This window comes from Euleptes europaea, chromosome 6 (assembly GCF_029931775.1).
Source record: "Euleptes europaea isolate rEulEur1 chromosome 6, rEulEur1.hap1, whole genome shotgun sequence".
In the NCBI taxonomy this organism is placed as follows: domain Eukaryota; kingdom Metazoa; phylum Chordata; class Lepidosauria; order Squamata; family Sphaerodactylidae; genus Euleptes; species Euleptes europaea.
Window position 1 is genome coordinate 86,138,997 of NC_079317.1, and position 17,348 is coordinate 86,156,344.

The 17,348-nt window shown below is 41.7% G+C and overlaps 1 protein-coding gene across 1 annotated transcript; it reads right to left on the reverse strand.

Annotated features, from left to right (window-relative positions):
- Positions 1-2,695: 2,695 nt before the first annotated feature.
- PSMA1 (proteasome 20S subunit alpha 1) lies at positions 2,696-14,113 on the reverse strand. Its single transcript, XM_056851492.1, has 10 exons — positions 14,018-14,113; positions 12,550-12,594; positions 11,330-11,431; positions 10,561-10,664; positions 9,690-9,778; positions 8,888-8,958; positions 8,429-8,558; positions 8,123-8,202; positions 4,702-4,806; positions 2,696-2,934 (listed from the first exon to the last, which is right to left on the reverse strand). Exons 1-10 carry the CDS (start codon positions 14,018-14,020, stop codon positions 2,878-2,880), a joined length of 786 nt encoding a protein of 261 aa, XP_056707470.1. The 5' UTR covers positions 14,021-14,113; the 3' UTR covers positions 2,696-2,877.
- Between the last annotated feature and the right edge of the window lie 3,235 nt (positions 14,114-17,348).

Consider the following 17,348-nt stretch of genomic DNA (forward strand, 5'->3'; position numbering starts at 1 on the left):
GGAGAGAACGTTCGGCCTCTTCCGCCGCCCGCTCTTCCTCCCCCCCGCTCTTCCCCCCCCCCGCTCTTCCCCCCCCCCATAGAGCGTGCAGGCGCTCCCTCCTCTCCCCTTCCCTGCAACGTATATATAATGCAACCAATGCCGCGTATGCTATCGTCCCCCCCCTTTTTTTGCATATTTTTTTATGTTTTCATAAATAAGTAGATATACAGAGGGGGGAAAATAGGGAAAGGGAAGATAATATTATTTACATATCATTTTGTTGGTATCTAACAATCCCTATCCCTCTTTATAGTACCGTCTTCCATATTTTCTTAACATAACAGTAATTCGATTTGACTAGATCGTTTGTCTGGCGCTTTTAATATATTCATAAAAGGATTTCCATCTCTCATGATGCTGTTCCCGTGTATTATCTTTCATATATTCTGTTAATTGTGCCATAGTAATATATTCCAGGGGCTTATCTAACCATATTAGAAGTTTTGGGATCTTATTTGGTTTCCAAAGTGATGCCAGGACTACTCTCGCCGCTGTTACAAAATATTTTAATACGATCTGTTGGTCCTCATTCATGGTATCTGGTGATTTATTCAGAAGAAAGAGTTTGGGATCATATTTTATGCTCTGTCCTACAATGCCTTCGAGGTTCTTATGAATTTTTTGCTATCGTGCCCCTTAAGTATGAAATCTATAAACCAGACATTTGGTTCGCATCCCAGATATTATTCATTTGCTTTGATGGTGACACTTTATTTTATAGGAATCAAACATTGGCCATTTATGCCCGGGAGGTTTTGCCACTCTCTGGATGCACATTTCCCCCATCCAAATTCTCAAAAGTCTGAATGGGGGGTTATTGTTGAAAGTTTGGATAGGAAAAATGTACATCTAGAGAGTGGCAAATCCAAGGCATAACTGGCCATAGAGTTGGAAGGGACCACCAGGGTCATCTAGTCCAACCCCCTGCACAACGCAGGAAATTCACAACTACCTCCCCACACACACACACCGTGACCCCTACTCCTTGCCCAGAAGATGGCCAAGATGCCCTCCCTCTCATGATGGATGACAAGAAAGGTGGATGACAAGAAAGTGGTGGAGCCGGAATGGAGGAGGTGAAGCCTATCAGACAAGCCAGAGGGGAGAAAAAATGAAATTTCCCTTCCTTGCAACCCAGTTCCAGCTGCTGCAACAGGTACCTTTGACAAGCAGCTGCATTCCTTTTGCCCTCTGCACACACAGCAGGAACTATCCAAGCTGCATGCACAAAGGAGCATCTGAGCTGGCCTGAGCTATGCTCTTTATTCACAGCTGAGATGAGGCAAAATGAAGAGAGGCTTGGGAGGCAGCCATGCCATTTTACCCTCCAATTCATGAGCGATCTGGTGGTGGGAGTTCTTCCCCCTCATGCCATTTCTGGAAAGTAGAGGCCAGTCTAGTATCCTCTACCCTTCAGATCTAAAAGAGGGATCCCACAAGCTGAAAGGAGGTGCTGATATCCCCACGCGGCATCGCTCAAGACAACTTATAGCTAGTGTATCTGGAAGACCTGGGATCAAATCCTCACTCTGCCATCAAGTGGGTCACCCCCTCTCAATCTAACATACTGCACAGGGCTGTTGCAAGGATAAAACGGAGAACGATAAGTCCCTTGGAGAAGGTAAGAGATAGAAATGTACCAGTGTTTCCTTTCTGGGTTTACTCAGAAGTGAGCCCTGTTCAGTCCCAGAGCAGTTTACTCCTAGGGATAAATGGGCAATGGAGCCTCTACAGTTTTGCCCAAGCCACTGACTGATTTTATGGCCAATTCAATAGGAAGGCTAAGCGGGTGTAGTGGTTAAGAGCAGTGGTTTGGAGAGATGGAGTCTGATCTGGAGAACCGGGTTTGATTCCCCACTCCTACACACGAAGCCATCTGGGTGACCTTGGGCAAGTCACAGCTCTGTTAGAGCTCTCTCAGCCCCACCTACAGTACCTCACAAGGTGTCTGTTGTGGGGAGGGGAAGGGAAGGTGATTGTAAGCCGGTTTGAGTCTCCCTTAAGTGGTAGAGAAAGTCGGCATATAAAAACCAACTCTTCTTCTTCTTCGATAAAACCTGGAAGAAACTCAGCAAGCAGTAAAAAAAAAAATTGTTATTTGGCACTCACGGGGAATAGAGATTGCCATACCAACAGGCCCCAAGCCTGCCAGTACCCTTCCCCTTGAGCCACCCTATGCAGTAGGCAGACAATCAGGCCAGCTGCCCTGGAGCCCTGACAGGTTGAGATAGGCTGAAGGGAAACGAGGCACCCAAGGATGACATCAGCTGGTTGCACTAGCTGTCAGAATCCCAACAACAGTCAGAGGCATCGAGCTGGCCAACTGGAGAGGGGGGCAAACGTGCCCGAAGACACAAGAATATGGTAGCCGAGGGGAGGAGCTTGTCCCCTAAATAGTGCCAGATCACTGAATGTACTGGATCCAAGTGCTGAATAACAAAGTTTCTCCTGTACAAAACAAACTGTAGTAAGCACAGCGGAATTGAATACTTTTTCCTAATTTTTATTTGACATGGTAAAAATAAGTCTGAGCAAGAGGTTTCAAGAAAGGAGTTTATTTCACAGATGCTTTTTAGATAAAAGCAACACGTTTCTCATATAAAATGGTATTCCATGCTTTTCTCGTTTAGAAAACATATTTCCAAAAGAAGGGATCAGTTATGAGTTCTTTGCTGCCAGCGTAACTTTTTTTTTTGCCATATATTTTAAAGACTGACTCACCAGGATGTATCATTACTATATGCACTTAGTTTAGAATTTAATTTCCAGAATACAGAGGAATGCTCCAGCATTATTGCATATTAAGTAACTTATGCAGTAGTTCATGTACAGTAATTAGTGCTCCATTGGTTCATCTGCTTTTTCTGCAGAATCTTCAGCTGGTTGAGCAATCTTGAAAAGAAAAGAGAAAGTCTTAAATAGATACTGGCAAGTGAAGAAAAACTACAAAGCAAAGTTATAGAAAGAAACATACAACCACACCAATATTTAATTTAGAGGATACAGAAGTACAATATGTGATATTCAATTTTTGACCTTTCATGCTAATTATCATGTCAATAAAGCTAAGGGATGCTTTGAAGTATTTGGTTACTTTCATGTACTTTTCCATCTAGTTAACCAGCCCAAGGATCACAGTCGTACTGGCCCAAATCCCAAAAGCCATGAAAATAGTTCTATACACCTAAGGAGAAAATTTGCCAAACCCATGACACATTGCAAACTGATGATGAAACTGAGATGACCTTCAAAGTCAATTTGTGATATTGGAAAGGAGTCTGTTGTTTAATGGAAATTCAATTTAAAAACCCCACTAGGCCCTTGGGCACACCTAAAGTAGCTCTCTGAATCCCAGCCATTGTCTTTTCCCGCTTTCCCTTACAACCGTGAAAGTTTAATCTTACAAAGCAACTGGAGCCAAGACGTTCATATAGCTATTTGTCTTCAGCAAACTTAATAGGCAGATATGTTTTAAAAAGGTAAAGGTCCCCTGTGCAAGCACCGGGTCATTCCTGACCCATGGGGTGCCGTCACATCCCGACGTTTCCCAGGCAGACTTTGTTTATGGGGTGGTTTGCCAGTGCCTTCCCCAGTCATCTTCCCTTTACCCCCAACAAGCTGGGTACTCATTTTACCGACCTCGGAAGGATGGAAGGCTGAGTCAACCTTGAGCCGGCTACCTGAAACCAACTACCGTTGGGATCGAACTCAGGTCGTGAGCAGATCTTGGACTGCAGTACTGCGGCTTACCAATCTGCGCCACGGGGCTCTGCCCTGACCTGGATGGCCCAGGCTAGCCTGATTTCATCAGATCTCATAAGCTAAGCAGGGTCAGCCCTGGTTAGTATTTGGATGGGAAACCACCAAGGAATGCCAGGGTTGCTGTGCAGAGGAAGGCACTGGCAAACCACCTCTGTTAGTCTCTTGCCATGAAAACCCCAAAAGGGGTCGCCATAAGTCGGCTGCAACTTGACAGCACTTTACACAGGTATGTTTTAGTGAGTAAAAAAATCCACTGTAGGCAGCCTAGATGAATTTCTTACTGGAGTTTACTAAATGCGTAATCAATAAATCGAAAGAACAAAATAATTCAGATAAAGACTTTTGGTGTGAAGGAAAACAATCAAACAGAAACTGTGGCTTGATTCAGATCTCAACTTGGACTATGAACAAGCCATAAATGAGAAGGCTCACTCAGCCCTCCCTCCCCTTATGCATGGCAAGCTGATTAGCAACTTCTGCTTTCACGACAAACCGGACTGCCTTTCTATCTGGGATCAGAGCAACCGACACTTCTACTGCAAAACAAGGATTGCAAATTGTGATTTAGTTTATTATTTACAACCATGGTTCATAGAAAAAAAGTACAAATCACACTTTGTCAATCTGGATCCAACAGCAAGCTATGGGCTTGTTATGGAAGAGACTAATTAGCTGGTGGTGCATGCAGAGAGGAAGGGATGCATGTGCAAACCTGTAGCTTCAAGTTTATTGCCCATGAAAAAGTGAGCTGTGACTCACAAAAGCTCACATTCCAATAAATGTTGCTAGTCTTTGAGGTGCCACTGGACTTGTTTTATTTTGCATGTGAAACAGCCTATAGTGACAGCAAATCAGACGTTCCACAAAACAAAACTCTCTCTTATTACACTAGCATACCTTTCTTTGTGGTCTTTCTTCAAGACCTTCCAGGAACGATGCTACATCATCATCATCATAAATAGTGAATTCCATATCTTTACCAACAATCCCAATGGAAACATTCTGTTAAAAAACAATTTAAATTAGATTCTCAATCTCTAGTTGTATTCAATAGTGTAACTGCGAAGAAAATGGTATAGATCACATGTAGCACTGTGCACCTTTTAAACATCAGTAGGGAGGAATTAGGAATTCATGCCATAAATACCATAATGCTTTCTATTTATTTTTATTTTATTTGTTTAAAACACTTTATACTGTTACTGTTATGAAGGGTCTCTTCTTAAAAGCAAGCAGACCATGTTTCTATGTGCCTCAGGTTGTTTAACAATAAATATGCTACAAATACAAAAAGAAATACAAAGAGTCCCAAACAATAAACTGGACAAGAGCATTCGGGTAGAATCTCCGAAGATTGTGATATCAAGCCGGCGATCCTAAGTCTGGAAAAGATATAAAAAGAGAATCACCGTGACACGGTAGATTCTACAGAAGAGATCAAAAGTTTATTAATGCTCCAAGACAAATTCGAAAAGATAAGCTGGCTGACATATCTCCAACTGAGATCCAACCTAAAAAGAGACTGTCTACAATCTGGGTTGTTCCAAGAATTAACAGAATTTGAGTCAATTGTAACCAAGAGTGACAACCATTTGTTAGGAAAAATCTACAAACTACTCCTGAAGTATGACACAGAAGAAGAAGAAGTTAAGATAAACATGATTAAATGGATGCAAAATTTTGGTGAGATTGTCACAATGGAAACATGGGAAAAACTTTGTACTCTTGAACTAAAATGCACTGCAAGTCAAGAAGTGAAGGAAAACTGGTACAAGACGTTCTACAGGTGGTATATGATGCCCAACATGATTTCTTAGATGGCCACCTCGAAGGGAAAAAACGGGGCTTGCTGGAAATGCCAAGAGACAGATGGTTCTTACTTTCATGTTTGGTGGACCTGTCCGAGACTACAAATGTACTGGAAGAAGATTCAACATGAACTACAGAACATAACTAAAATAAAAATAAGACTGGACCCCAAATACTTTCTATTAAGTATAACACCACCTGATTTACCCATGAGATTCAGAGATGTGTTTAAATATGCCACAACAGCTGCAAGAATAGTACTGGCAAGAACCTGGAAGCAAATGTCTATACCTGACATAGAAGAATGGAAAGACAAAATGCTCGACTATGCAAACATGGTCAGAATGACTTTTATGACGAATCCTACCTACAATGAGTCTATAGAACAGTCCTATAATGAGTCCTACCTATAATGAGTCAATGAGAAATGGCTACCATTTTATACTTATATGTTAGCGGATTAATAGATAAATATACTATAACAAACTAGAATATACAATCAGATAAATGTACTAGATCAATGAAAATGCTTGATAATTAATAGTTTGAAAATGTAAAATGCTTTTGAATTTATGAGACCAAAACCGTGCTTGTTTACATCAGACGCATTTCTCTTATCCCCTCGCTTTTTTCATTTTTTGTCTCATATTTGAATTAAAAAATAAATAAAAATTATTTAAAAAAGAGCATTTAACTGAACCATGGAAGATAAATGTTTTTACTAAATTTCCAGAAACCAAGAGATTATATTGATCTAAAGGGTGCAATATTTTCAATATTTTCTAAAAAAGTACTATGGCCACACACAAAAAAATTCTGAATGGTTTCCAGAGGCAGATTCCACAATTGGGATGCCTGCGCAACACACAACCTGCTTCTTCCTGCCACTGATCTCACTTGATGTCGTGACTACACAAAAAGAAGGGCCAGCAGTCCTGATCCTAATGGCTCTTCATCCATTAGGTGAATCAGAGAGAGAGAGGCAGTCTTTCGGTATGTGGGTCCCAGGTTATGAAGGACTTCTGGATTCTATTAAAACTATCATTTTAATAGTATCTAGAAACAAACTGGTAATCAGTACAGCTGTCCCAGCAAAGATTGAATATGATTTTGCCTCCCAACAAGTTTAACAAAAACAGAAAACAGGCCAAATTCTTGTATTGGAAATGTGGTTGCAGCCAGCTCACCAACCTAAGCCAGCAGCGCACCAAACCTGCACATCCTCCCCTCTAGAAGTAAAACCTCAGCTAAGACAAGTAAACAAATCAGTGGGTTTTAGATCAAATCAAGCCTGAACTGACCCTAGAAGCTAACATGACTAAACTGAGGCTGTTGTACTTTGGACATATTATGAGAAGACAAGAGTCACTGGAAAAGACAATCATGCTAGGAAAAGTTGAAGGCAGCAGGAAGACCCAACAAGAGATGGATTGATTCTATAAAGGAAGCAACCGCCCTCGATTTGCAAGATCTGAGCAAGGCTGTTAAGGATAGGACACTTTGGAGGACATTGATTCATAGGGTCGCCATGAGTCGGAAACACACACACACACACACACAAGTAACGTCAATATTTCTCCAACCCCAGATTAGCCTCCCACCATAAGCACCGTTCGTTCTGGACGACGTTTTAATTAATTAGTTATCCCCCATCTAGCCTGGTAAGAGTTATGGAAGAACAAGCAAGGACCTGTGCAGACTTGGAGCTCACACTCCCGTTGTCTTCAAGCTAGCTCTGCTTTCCTGTCCCTCACAGCCCCAGCAATTTCCCCCCTTTCCCTGTTTCCTTTATTCAACAACTAACTCAACTGTGGAACTCACTGCCAGGGGAGGTAGTGACAGTCACCAGCACAGATAAGCTTTAAAAAGGGGGTTAAGCACAGAGAGAGGTCCATTAATAACTACCAGCCATAGTGACTAAAGGGAGCCTTCATCTACAGAGGCAGCAAGCTGCTGAATACCAATGCTAGTCAGCAGCAGCAGGGGAGGGATTTTGCCTCTATGTTCTGGGGCTTTCTGGCCCTGTTTGGCTGCTGTATAGAGCAGTGTGCTGGACCAGATGGACCACTAGTCTGATCCAACAGGCTCTTCTCACATTCTTTTCTGTGGACGTGCTCAATCTGCATAAGCTCATTGCATTACTGCAGAAAGTGGGAATTCTGGCTGCACTAATAGGCCAGTGCAAGTCCACTTACTTCTGAGTAAACATGTTTAGGAATGAGAAGCAAGGCCACTGAATTACTACAAAGCAACAGTGCATAAGAGAACAGCCTAGGTTAGCATTTTATCCAGCTTGACAGTAAACTGGGTTGGAGCCTACTTTTTCCAGGGCTTTGTGCCTGTCTTGTCTAAGTTGCCATGCCTTTGACATTTCCTTGTTCGCACATTTCATTATTAATCTTAATTCTTCTCGAAAATGATTAACTGTCTGTGAACTTTGGCTTGGATGATATCCTACCATACTGTACCACAACCATGGGACAGACTTGAAATGAGAAACTGCACTTGCCTTAGTGGTGAGATCTTGTTCTGCAGGAAGTGTCTCTCTTAAAGCACGCAGCCCATGTTTCACCAGTTCATTCAGATTACCTGCAAAACATATACACTTTTAACTGATTTAGAAGCACAGTATTTCTAGAACTGTTTCTTGAAGTAAAGGAGATCTCAAATGAATCGCTTTCTTCAAACATGTGACTGACAGGAAACCACATCACTCGTAATCCACCAAGAAAGTCACCACGTAAGCAAAAGAGAAAGGGATACAGCAATACACATTTATTAGCAAAATAAAATCAGATAAGACCTCCACACTTACAGTCAGCAAATTCAGTCATGTGTCGCTCCAAGTAAGTTCGAGCTGACTGGGATCTTGCACCAATAGACATCGCTTTGCAATCAAAATAATTTGCAGAAGGACAGGTCTGGAAGATATGGGGACCCATATCCTAACAAAACAAAGGATCATTTTTTTCACTGTCAACAGAGGCAAATCATCAGAGAACAAATAAGGATCTTCAGTGATTTTTATTTCATATGTGCATGTACACATTACACAAACAGACTGCGCTGTTAATCGACAATTGTATATATACCATATGCTGTTTCCTGACCTGGACAAGGATTCTGAACATTTTGCTTTGGAGTCATATGAACTGTCATGCTTACTTCAGGGAAGGAAATTTCTCAAAAGAATACAAATATTACGTCCTCTAGAGATAAATGACACATTAGTACATTTTCTTACAAATTATGGAAAAACACCCAATGTACTTACATCATAGCCTGCAATGAGAAGTCCCACACCATATGGCCTTCTTCCATAACGCTGTGTTGGTATTTGTGTTTCTTGAATGTGCTAAGGAATGTATCTCAAATTACTGGTTCATACATGTAAATATGGAACATTTCTTCATTCAGTGATTTGATCCAGACTGTCAGGCAATATACAAAGTGTCTCATATTTGATCAGCGATAGCTCGTTTCTTCACGCAAATCATGACAATGTTAAGTGACTGAGTAACAAACATGCATGTGTGAATCCAAAGAGAAAATGGGGTTTGCTTTTTTTGAAATCCAGCAACGTTTACATCCCAAATCTACTAGTGAGTTTTGCATTCTTCTTACTTCTGCTAAGAGCAAGGTATCAAAGTACCTTGTTCAGATCTGCCTCTTAAGCCCAGCTGTTTTCTGTGCTCTGGCGTTCAGATGTGAAGTGGGTGGCAACTGGAGACAGGGCATTTTCTGTGGTGGCATGTCACCTTTTGAAGAATGCACTCCCCCTTGAGGCTTGCCTGGCACCTGCTTTACACTCTTGTAGGTGTCAGACCAAAGCATATCTTTTAACCCGAGTTTTTAATTAGGGGTTTTATCATAGCAACTTTTTCATGGTCTGCTTCTGTTTTATTGATAGTTCTTATACTGCTGTGTTTTTTTTAAATGGCAAGCCGCTTCAAGCAGGACTCTGAAGAGATGGCATAGAAATATCCTTAATAATTGAATGAATAAAAGAAATAACAGTAAGACCTGACAATGCGGCATCATGTTAATGTCCTTGAATAACAAGAGAAAAAGGATACTGCTTCCAATCAGAGATACTAATCGAGATACTGGAAGAGGCCTATCAAATACAAATCTTGAATCCAGACACTCCTGACGCATGAAATTACTGTAAGATTAAAACACAAGTAGGCAGAAGGTAGCATGTTATGCATGGGTTTCCTTTCATTTATAGCTTCAGAACTATCTAAAACTATTTTTAGGACCATAAAATTTAAATACCTAATTGACCTGGTATAATATAATAGCTAGGGCTGTGAGCCAAATAGCCCCTTGTTCAAATAATGACTTCAGTTACTAACACTGCAAACTTACATAGACGTACTCTTCATTGTATTGCACTGCAAGGCTCTGGGTGACCTTCCCTATTACTAGTCTCTCGCTCACAGCACATGCACACTCAAACACCCAATCTGTAATATCAGAACAACTACGCTAACCCTTGTTATGAAGTTGGCACAAGGACCACTGAGAAAAGGTGTACAAAGTGCTTTGAAGATGAAAATTGGCTTTATAAATGTCAAATATTAATATTTGAAGTGTTGGAAAATGCATTTTGAGAAACAATGTGAACAAGCAAACACTGTTTGAGGTGAACCTTAGATAACTGGCCCAGTACAATTTTATGTTTTATAGAAGACCAATATCAATTCTATATACCACCTGGCAAAATTGGCAGGAGACAACATATACTCATGTTAGCAACAGTAATGCATATTCCTCATAGAACTTATCAATGCAAGGAACCAAGATGGTGAACTAGAACAAGTCCACAGACATTCTCCTAATTGGCTATAATTCCACATTCAGCTGTTGCATGAAGTAAAATTGCACGCAAATCCATATCCTAGTGCCACGTACATAATACAACAAATCAGCATGCAAATTTACCATAGAAGTCTTGCATCAGCAGTAAGTCCAGCAATAGAAATACCAATATGGTTGTCAACATACAGGATTTTTTTCTGATGGGCAGCCAGCTCAGACTGTGCCCTCTACACATACAAAAAAGGAGATTTATGAGAAATACAGTTAATTCACAAATCTTAAACATCTCCAGTAAAGACTAAGCACATGCAAAGGAAATAATAAGTGCAGGGGGGAGGAAATAGAGTGCATTTAAGTACTGCAAGCAAAAAGAAAGTCTAAACAACATTTTTGTCATCAACTAAGTTTATAGTGATGAAAACTGATGTGGGAAAAAGACCAGTAGTTGAGAATATATGCGTGACATACCAGCAAATCCAAGATTCAGTCACTGACAACTCAGGTAGTAGCTTTATTAAAGTTCATATTCTGTTGAACAATTTAACGTCTATACCATTTTTCTAAATTTTCATACCACAGATGAAGCTCAGGTTACAGATAATGGCCAGCAACTTGGTTGGCGCAAGAGATGACATGATCTACTATTTCTAGCGCACATAATGCATTCTAAGCATTTTAGAATGATTAAAACTTAATATCCTAATAAGAAATACTCAGTTGTCATCACATGCAGCAATCTAACATGCTCGCAAATGCTATATAAAATTAATCACACCACACACTTGCTTTTGCCAACTGACATATTATAATAAAGTGCGCTATATCCCATGTTTTCATTAACACACATTCAGAGCGAGAGCTAAGTCATTTCAAATTTTACTCCAATGTTTACCTTCAAAGCAACCAGAACAGCGTGGACTTTTGATTTCAGCCCAACGGTTGCTGAGCCTTGCTTGACAGCTTCCATTGCATATTCTATTTGGTGAATTCGGCCCTAAAGAACAGAAATATAGCTTAAAACATCTCTCCTTATGAACGTGCACTCCACCTTTCTCTAAGAAACCTGAGCATCTTGTGACAACGCTGACAGAATGTTGAAGAATACAATTTTTCAAATAAAATCAAGGATCTTTTTTAAAAGAAACAAAACTCCTCCATCTGATGCTACCATTTTATTTGCTGTAGCTACCAACAGTAGTAACTAATGTTTCTTGCTGCCAGCATGGTGTAGTGGTTAAGAGCGGTAGACTCTAATCTGGAGAACCGGGTTTGATTCCCTACTCCTCCACATGAGTGGCTGACTCTAATCTAGTGAACCGGGTTGGTTTCCCCACTCCTACACCCAGCTGGGTGACCTTGGGTGAGTCAGTCTCTCAGCCCCACCTACCTCACAGGGTGTCTGTTGTGGGGAAGGGAAGGGAAGGTGATTGTAAGCCGTTTTGAGTCTCCCTTAAGTGGTAGAGAAAGTCAGCATATAAAAAACAACTCTTCTTCTTCTCAGGGATCTCTGGCCAAACGTACCTGGGGAGCCAGCGTAGTGTACTGGTTAAGAGCGGTGGTTTGGAGCAGTGGAGTCTGATCTGGAGAACAAGGTTTGATTCCCCACCCCTCCACATGAGCGGCGGAGGCTAATCTGGTGAACTGGATTTGTTTCCCCACTCCTACACATAAAGCCTGCTGGGTGACCTTGGGCTAGTCACAGCTCTCTCAGACCCACCTACCTCACAGGGTGTCTGTTGTGGGGAAGGGAAGGTAAGCCAGTTTGAGTCTTCCTTAAGTGGTAGAGAAAGTCGGCATATCAAAACCAACTCTTCTTCTTCGCCACTATCCAAAAGGATCCCAAAGCTGGCTTCCACAGAATGATAATACGCAATTAATTTTGGGATGTTTCTATCTCCTCTGACATAGCAAGGCTCTGGAGAGGCAAGCCAACCCCCAGTTCTCATCAAGCCATTCTGATTGTTCCCATCCTCTTTCATCTCCTCTCACTCCCCTGACTGTAACATTTACTTGTCCCATTTCTCTTACCAAAAAACTATGTACAAATCCTTGTTATTACAGCAGTGAGAAAATCAAAACTGAAATATATAAACTGACAAAATCCAGAAATACCTGTGGGCTCCAAACGGTTACATCATTATCATACTGGTTGCGAAACTAAAATGAAAAAAAACAAAACAATTAACATGAATAGCACATTCAACAGGAAAAGCTAAAGTACTTGTCTTTACAAAGGATATTTGTATTACTATAACCCAAATAAATCTACTGCTGAACATTTGAGGCTTTAAGAGTATTTATATAAAAACACAGGTGTAGTGATAACTTTATTTTACGAATAAGGTAGGTTTTTTTAATGTCAGAGATTAAGCCAGTTCAGAAAGTTTTAAGATTAAAACAAGACTCCTGTGCTAAAATGCAATGTGAGGGACAGAAAAGAAAGAAGCCAGAACTACCAAACCATAAATGCATTGTCGAAGGCTTTCACGATCAGAGTTCATTGGTTCTCGTAGGTTATCCGGGCTGTGTAACCGTGGTCTTGGTATTTTCTTTCCTGACGTTTCGCCAGCAGCTGTGGCCAGCATCTTCAGAGGAGCTGCTGGCGAAACGTCAGGAAAGAAAATACCAAGACCACGGTTACACAGCCCGGATAACCTACGAGAACCATAAATGCATTAATGTGAAAACTTGCTGAGTCACATTATTATGTATCAAGATCAATACATGTTTTGAAAAAAAGAGCTTCAATAAGTCCTTTGACCTCCATATCCTGAACATGCTGACCCAGTAACAAGTCCCACTGAATGAAGTCCCTGGGATTTACTTCCTAATCCGAATATTGAAGATTTAAATCTGGCAAGCCTCCTTCACTGAAACCAAGAGGAGTTTTGATTTCAGTTTCAACAAGAGCAGGATTGCTTCCTTAGTCTACATTTCTTGACTGATCAGGAGAAAATAGAAGAACGACCAAGCTGGAGAACGGCAAAATAAATACATTAATTCAGGGTACAGCGCTTAACTGCTACTTGGCAAAACAGCAGCCCCAAAAATCCCCTGCCTCAGTAAGGCAGGCCAGCTTTTCGAAAGCAAAAAAAAAAAAAAAAAGAGGCAGTCGGTCTGAAAAGGCTTTACAAAGAGTGCCTTGGGAAAGTCGGGAGCAGCTAAGCCATTCAATGCATACGCATGGGAGGTTTTGCCTTGGGTTTGCCACTCTCTGGATGCACACTTCCCCCATCCAAACTCTCAGAACTCTGCATGGGAGCTTATTTTTGCACATTTCCCCCATCCAAATTCTCAGAACTCTGCATGGGGGCTTATTTTTGAGTCTTGAGAATCTGGACGGGGAAAAACATGCATCTAGAGAGCAGAAAATCCACGGCAAAAACCTCCCGTGCATGAAAGCTGTAAGTCTCCAGGTGGCGGGAGAAGAAGCGCCGCTTGGGCCGCAAATGCGCCGCCGGGATGTGCTGAGTCACGCGCACCACCTCGGACGGGCCAGAACCGCACCGGACTCCTTCCCCCCCAACCCCAACCCCCCGGGTTCATTCTAGTTCTCCCTCCGATTCCCCTCACCCCTCACCATATCGGCTGCTCTCCCCAAACCGGCGCGAGCGTCTGACCAGAGAACGAGAAAAGGATGATTCGGCAAGCGCTGAGTTTGGCCTTGGACGCTTCCTTCCGATCCCGCTAAGGCAGCGAAGCCGATCCCCGAGCCGCTGATCAAAACACGCTCCGCGGAGAAAGCGACGCTCCTTTGACACGCAAGGGGGCGGGGCGGAGAAGGTCGGAAGCGGCGCTCCGCCGTCACAGGCCGACAGCGCATGCGTATTGGGTTTTTAACAGCATCCTTAGGAAATTCTTAGAAACTGCTGAATTACAGTTGATATTCAAACTAAAGTCAATGCATTGACCTGGGCTGAATAAAGACCTTGCATTCATGGCTCATGACCAATGCTGATTTCTCCACACCCATCTCTCCCCTGGAAATCACAGACTCTTCTGCAGACCACCCCTAACCCCATCACACCTGCTATTCACATTTACATACTGTTCACATTGACATATTAAGGCTTGTCTGAATTCACTCTCCTCTACTTAAAGACAGGTGGATTCACAGTCTAAACTGTATCTGAAGAAGTGAGCTGTGGCTCACGAAAGCTCATACCCTGCCAGAAAATATTTTTGTTAGTCTTTAAGGTGCTACTGGACTCTTGCCCTTTTCTACTGCTTTCTTAGAAAGGTTTGTGGATGGTTTCTGTGGATGGAGTTGTAGGCTGTAAGAACGGTCTGGTTTGGGGACACAAGCGCATCCCTTCATTTGTAAAGGATGTTGTAGTAGTGTGACAGTCCCCCCCACCCCCCAGCGCATGGTAGTAAGAGAAAACCACTGTTTTTCTTAGAATCATAAGTTGGAAGGGATCACCAGGGTCATCTAGTCCAACCCCCTGCACAATGCAGTTTGTCTCAGTTTGGAGGCAAAGGAGAGAACCGCAGCAGTAATATAATTTTACTCCCGTGATTGTGCAAACAATGCAGAGTTGAAGCCCAATCCAAGCCGCTGTAAGAAGAGGGGTATAAATATTGTGAATTTCCTGCATTGTGCAGGGGGTTGGGCTAGGTGACGCTGGTGATCCCTTCCAACTCTATGATTCTATTTTAATAAATAGAAATGAATTAACATTGCAGAAATTTTTGAAAAAAGGTAAAACGTTTGTGCATGCCACATTAACCTTGCTTTTATATACTGGATTATGATGAGGTCTGGTACCCAAATATATTTTTTTGTACCCAATGCAACATGTGTTTTTCCCCTTTCCGTTTCTTTTCTATCTCACTGTTGATCCTATCATGAGGCAAGGATGTATGCCTATGTAACTGATCTCAGAAACTAGCAATATGTGTGGCCCTTTAAGGGTTCAAAGGGGAGATAGGCTGGAGCTGCAGGGATTCGGGATTCTCAGCAGTTGACAAGAGACCTCAGGCTATTTTATAGGTTCTGTGTACCTAGATACTGGTTAGTGTGAAGCCAAGTTCATGTTGGAAAGGTTATATTGAGGTTGTCTTCTTTGTAGCTGGGATGCACACCTTTCTGGATGTTTTGCTTTCTGACTTGAAAGGACGGAATGGACTTTAATCCAGTCTAAGAATAATTATTGTGTAACACCTGTGTTTTGGCAGCTCCAGGAATGGAATTTAACCCAGTCTCAGAATAATTGTGGCTGGTTTTGTTACTTAGTAAGAAAGTAATGCTGAGTTACAGGCAAAGGATGAAGGATTTGTGCCTTTACTGCTTTCACTTTAACCACTTCCCATGGAATCATTTGAATTATCATTTGTTCATCCATTACATGTGAATCAAGGAAGTACATTTACAGTGAAATCCTAAGCAGAGTTACACCCTTCTAAGCCAATTAGCAACTGTGGATTTAGAACAGTGGAATTCTGCTTAGGATGGCAATGTTGATATACACACACAGAGGTGTCCCCAATGTGGTGCCCATGGGAGTCATCCCCTTCTGACATCTTTTTAGTGCCTGCCACGTGTTTTTTATAAAGTGGATGGGGCCAGCAGAGCTTCTGATTGGTCAATGGAAATCTGAAAGCTACTGCTAGATGATTGTTTCTTAATTAGCTCAATATGTAAATGTGTATTTCTAAACAATATGTTCATTTTTTAAAAAGCATCCTCTTAAACAGAACTTGTGCCTGAAATGCTGAAGAGCTACAATCAGAGTTATGTATAATCTCACTCTGACATTTTGTGGCTGGCTCCGCCTCCTAAGATGGCCATTTTGTGGTTGAGTCCATTGCTCTGTGTCAGATTTCCAAAGGTACCTCTTGGCTCAAAAGGTTTGGGGACCCTGAGGTAGAGGATGGGAAAGAGTGGGAATGGGAAACGCTAATAAATTATAGGTCTGGATCAGAAAGAGCAAGAAAAAATAAGTAGAGTTTTGACAGTGTTTACTAAAAAAATTGAATAGGGAACCCCTTTCATACATCAATGGTTAGGAATTTCACTTATTTGTAGAGGATACACTTCACCGGCTTGGAGAAAAATAGAGGCTTAGTGTGAAAAAATAAACAGGTGAAGCTTTTTATGGTGTGGAGAAAAATAATATCACCATTTGTTAAATAACATATCTATTGTAGGGACAATTTTTTCCCCCTGCAAGCTTTTGGCAACTCCAAATGCTTTGAAAGGCATTATTTTAGTATTTAGAAACAATGGCCTGATCATTGCACTGCTTGCCTATTTTTACGTTTTGAAACAATATTTACTATATCCACTGTTTATTTTACTAACTGCATCTCAGTTACTCTTGCAACCCTAGAAAAGCCCTAGATATACCAGTATATATAGTGATCCTAAGCAGGTCTATCCAGAATCCTGCTTAGGTCTATTCAGTGGGCTTTATTCCCAGGAAAGTGTATTTAGGATTGCACTCTATGGCTGCAATCCTGAAGGGGAGGGAGAAGCTCCTTAGGAGCACGTGGCATCCATGCTGGTGACCGGATGCCATGGCTTGGGGGCAGGTGCTGCCTCTTGGCAGCATTCCAGGGATGCATGTTCCTGTACTGGCATCCTGGGAGAGGTTCTCAGGGTGTTTCTGGGGATGAAGCTGCCTTTAGGCAGTTTCCTAATCCCTTTTGTCCCGGGAACACCCCTTCCTGCAGTGGTGTAGTTACGACACTTTTTTTTGGTGTTGTAGTCCCATTGAAGCCTATGGTGGCATTTTCCTATATTTTATTTTTTATAGTAGTTACATTGGGAGTTAGCTCTGAGGAAAAAGAGAATTCTCAAAAACCAGGAAGAGGGAAGTCATCTCAGGTGTCATCTCAGGTGTAACCTAAGTAAGGTTGAGAAGAATTAGTCTCTAGAGTCCTGAGTAATCCCAGTCCAGTTTAGGTGT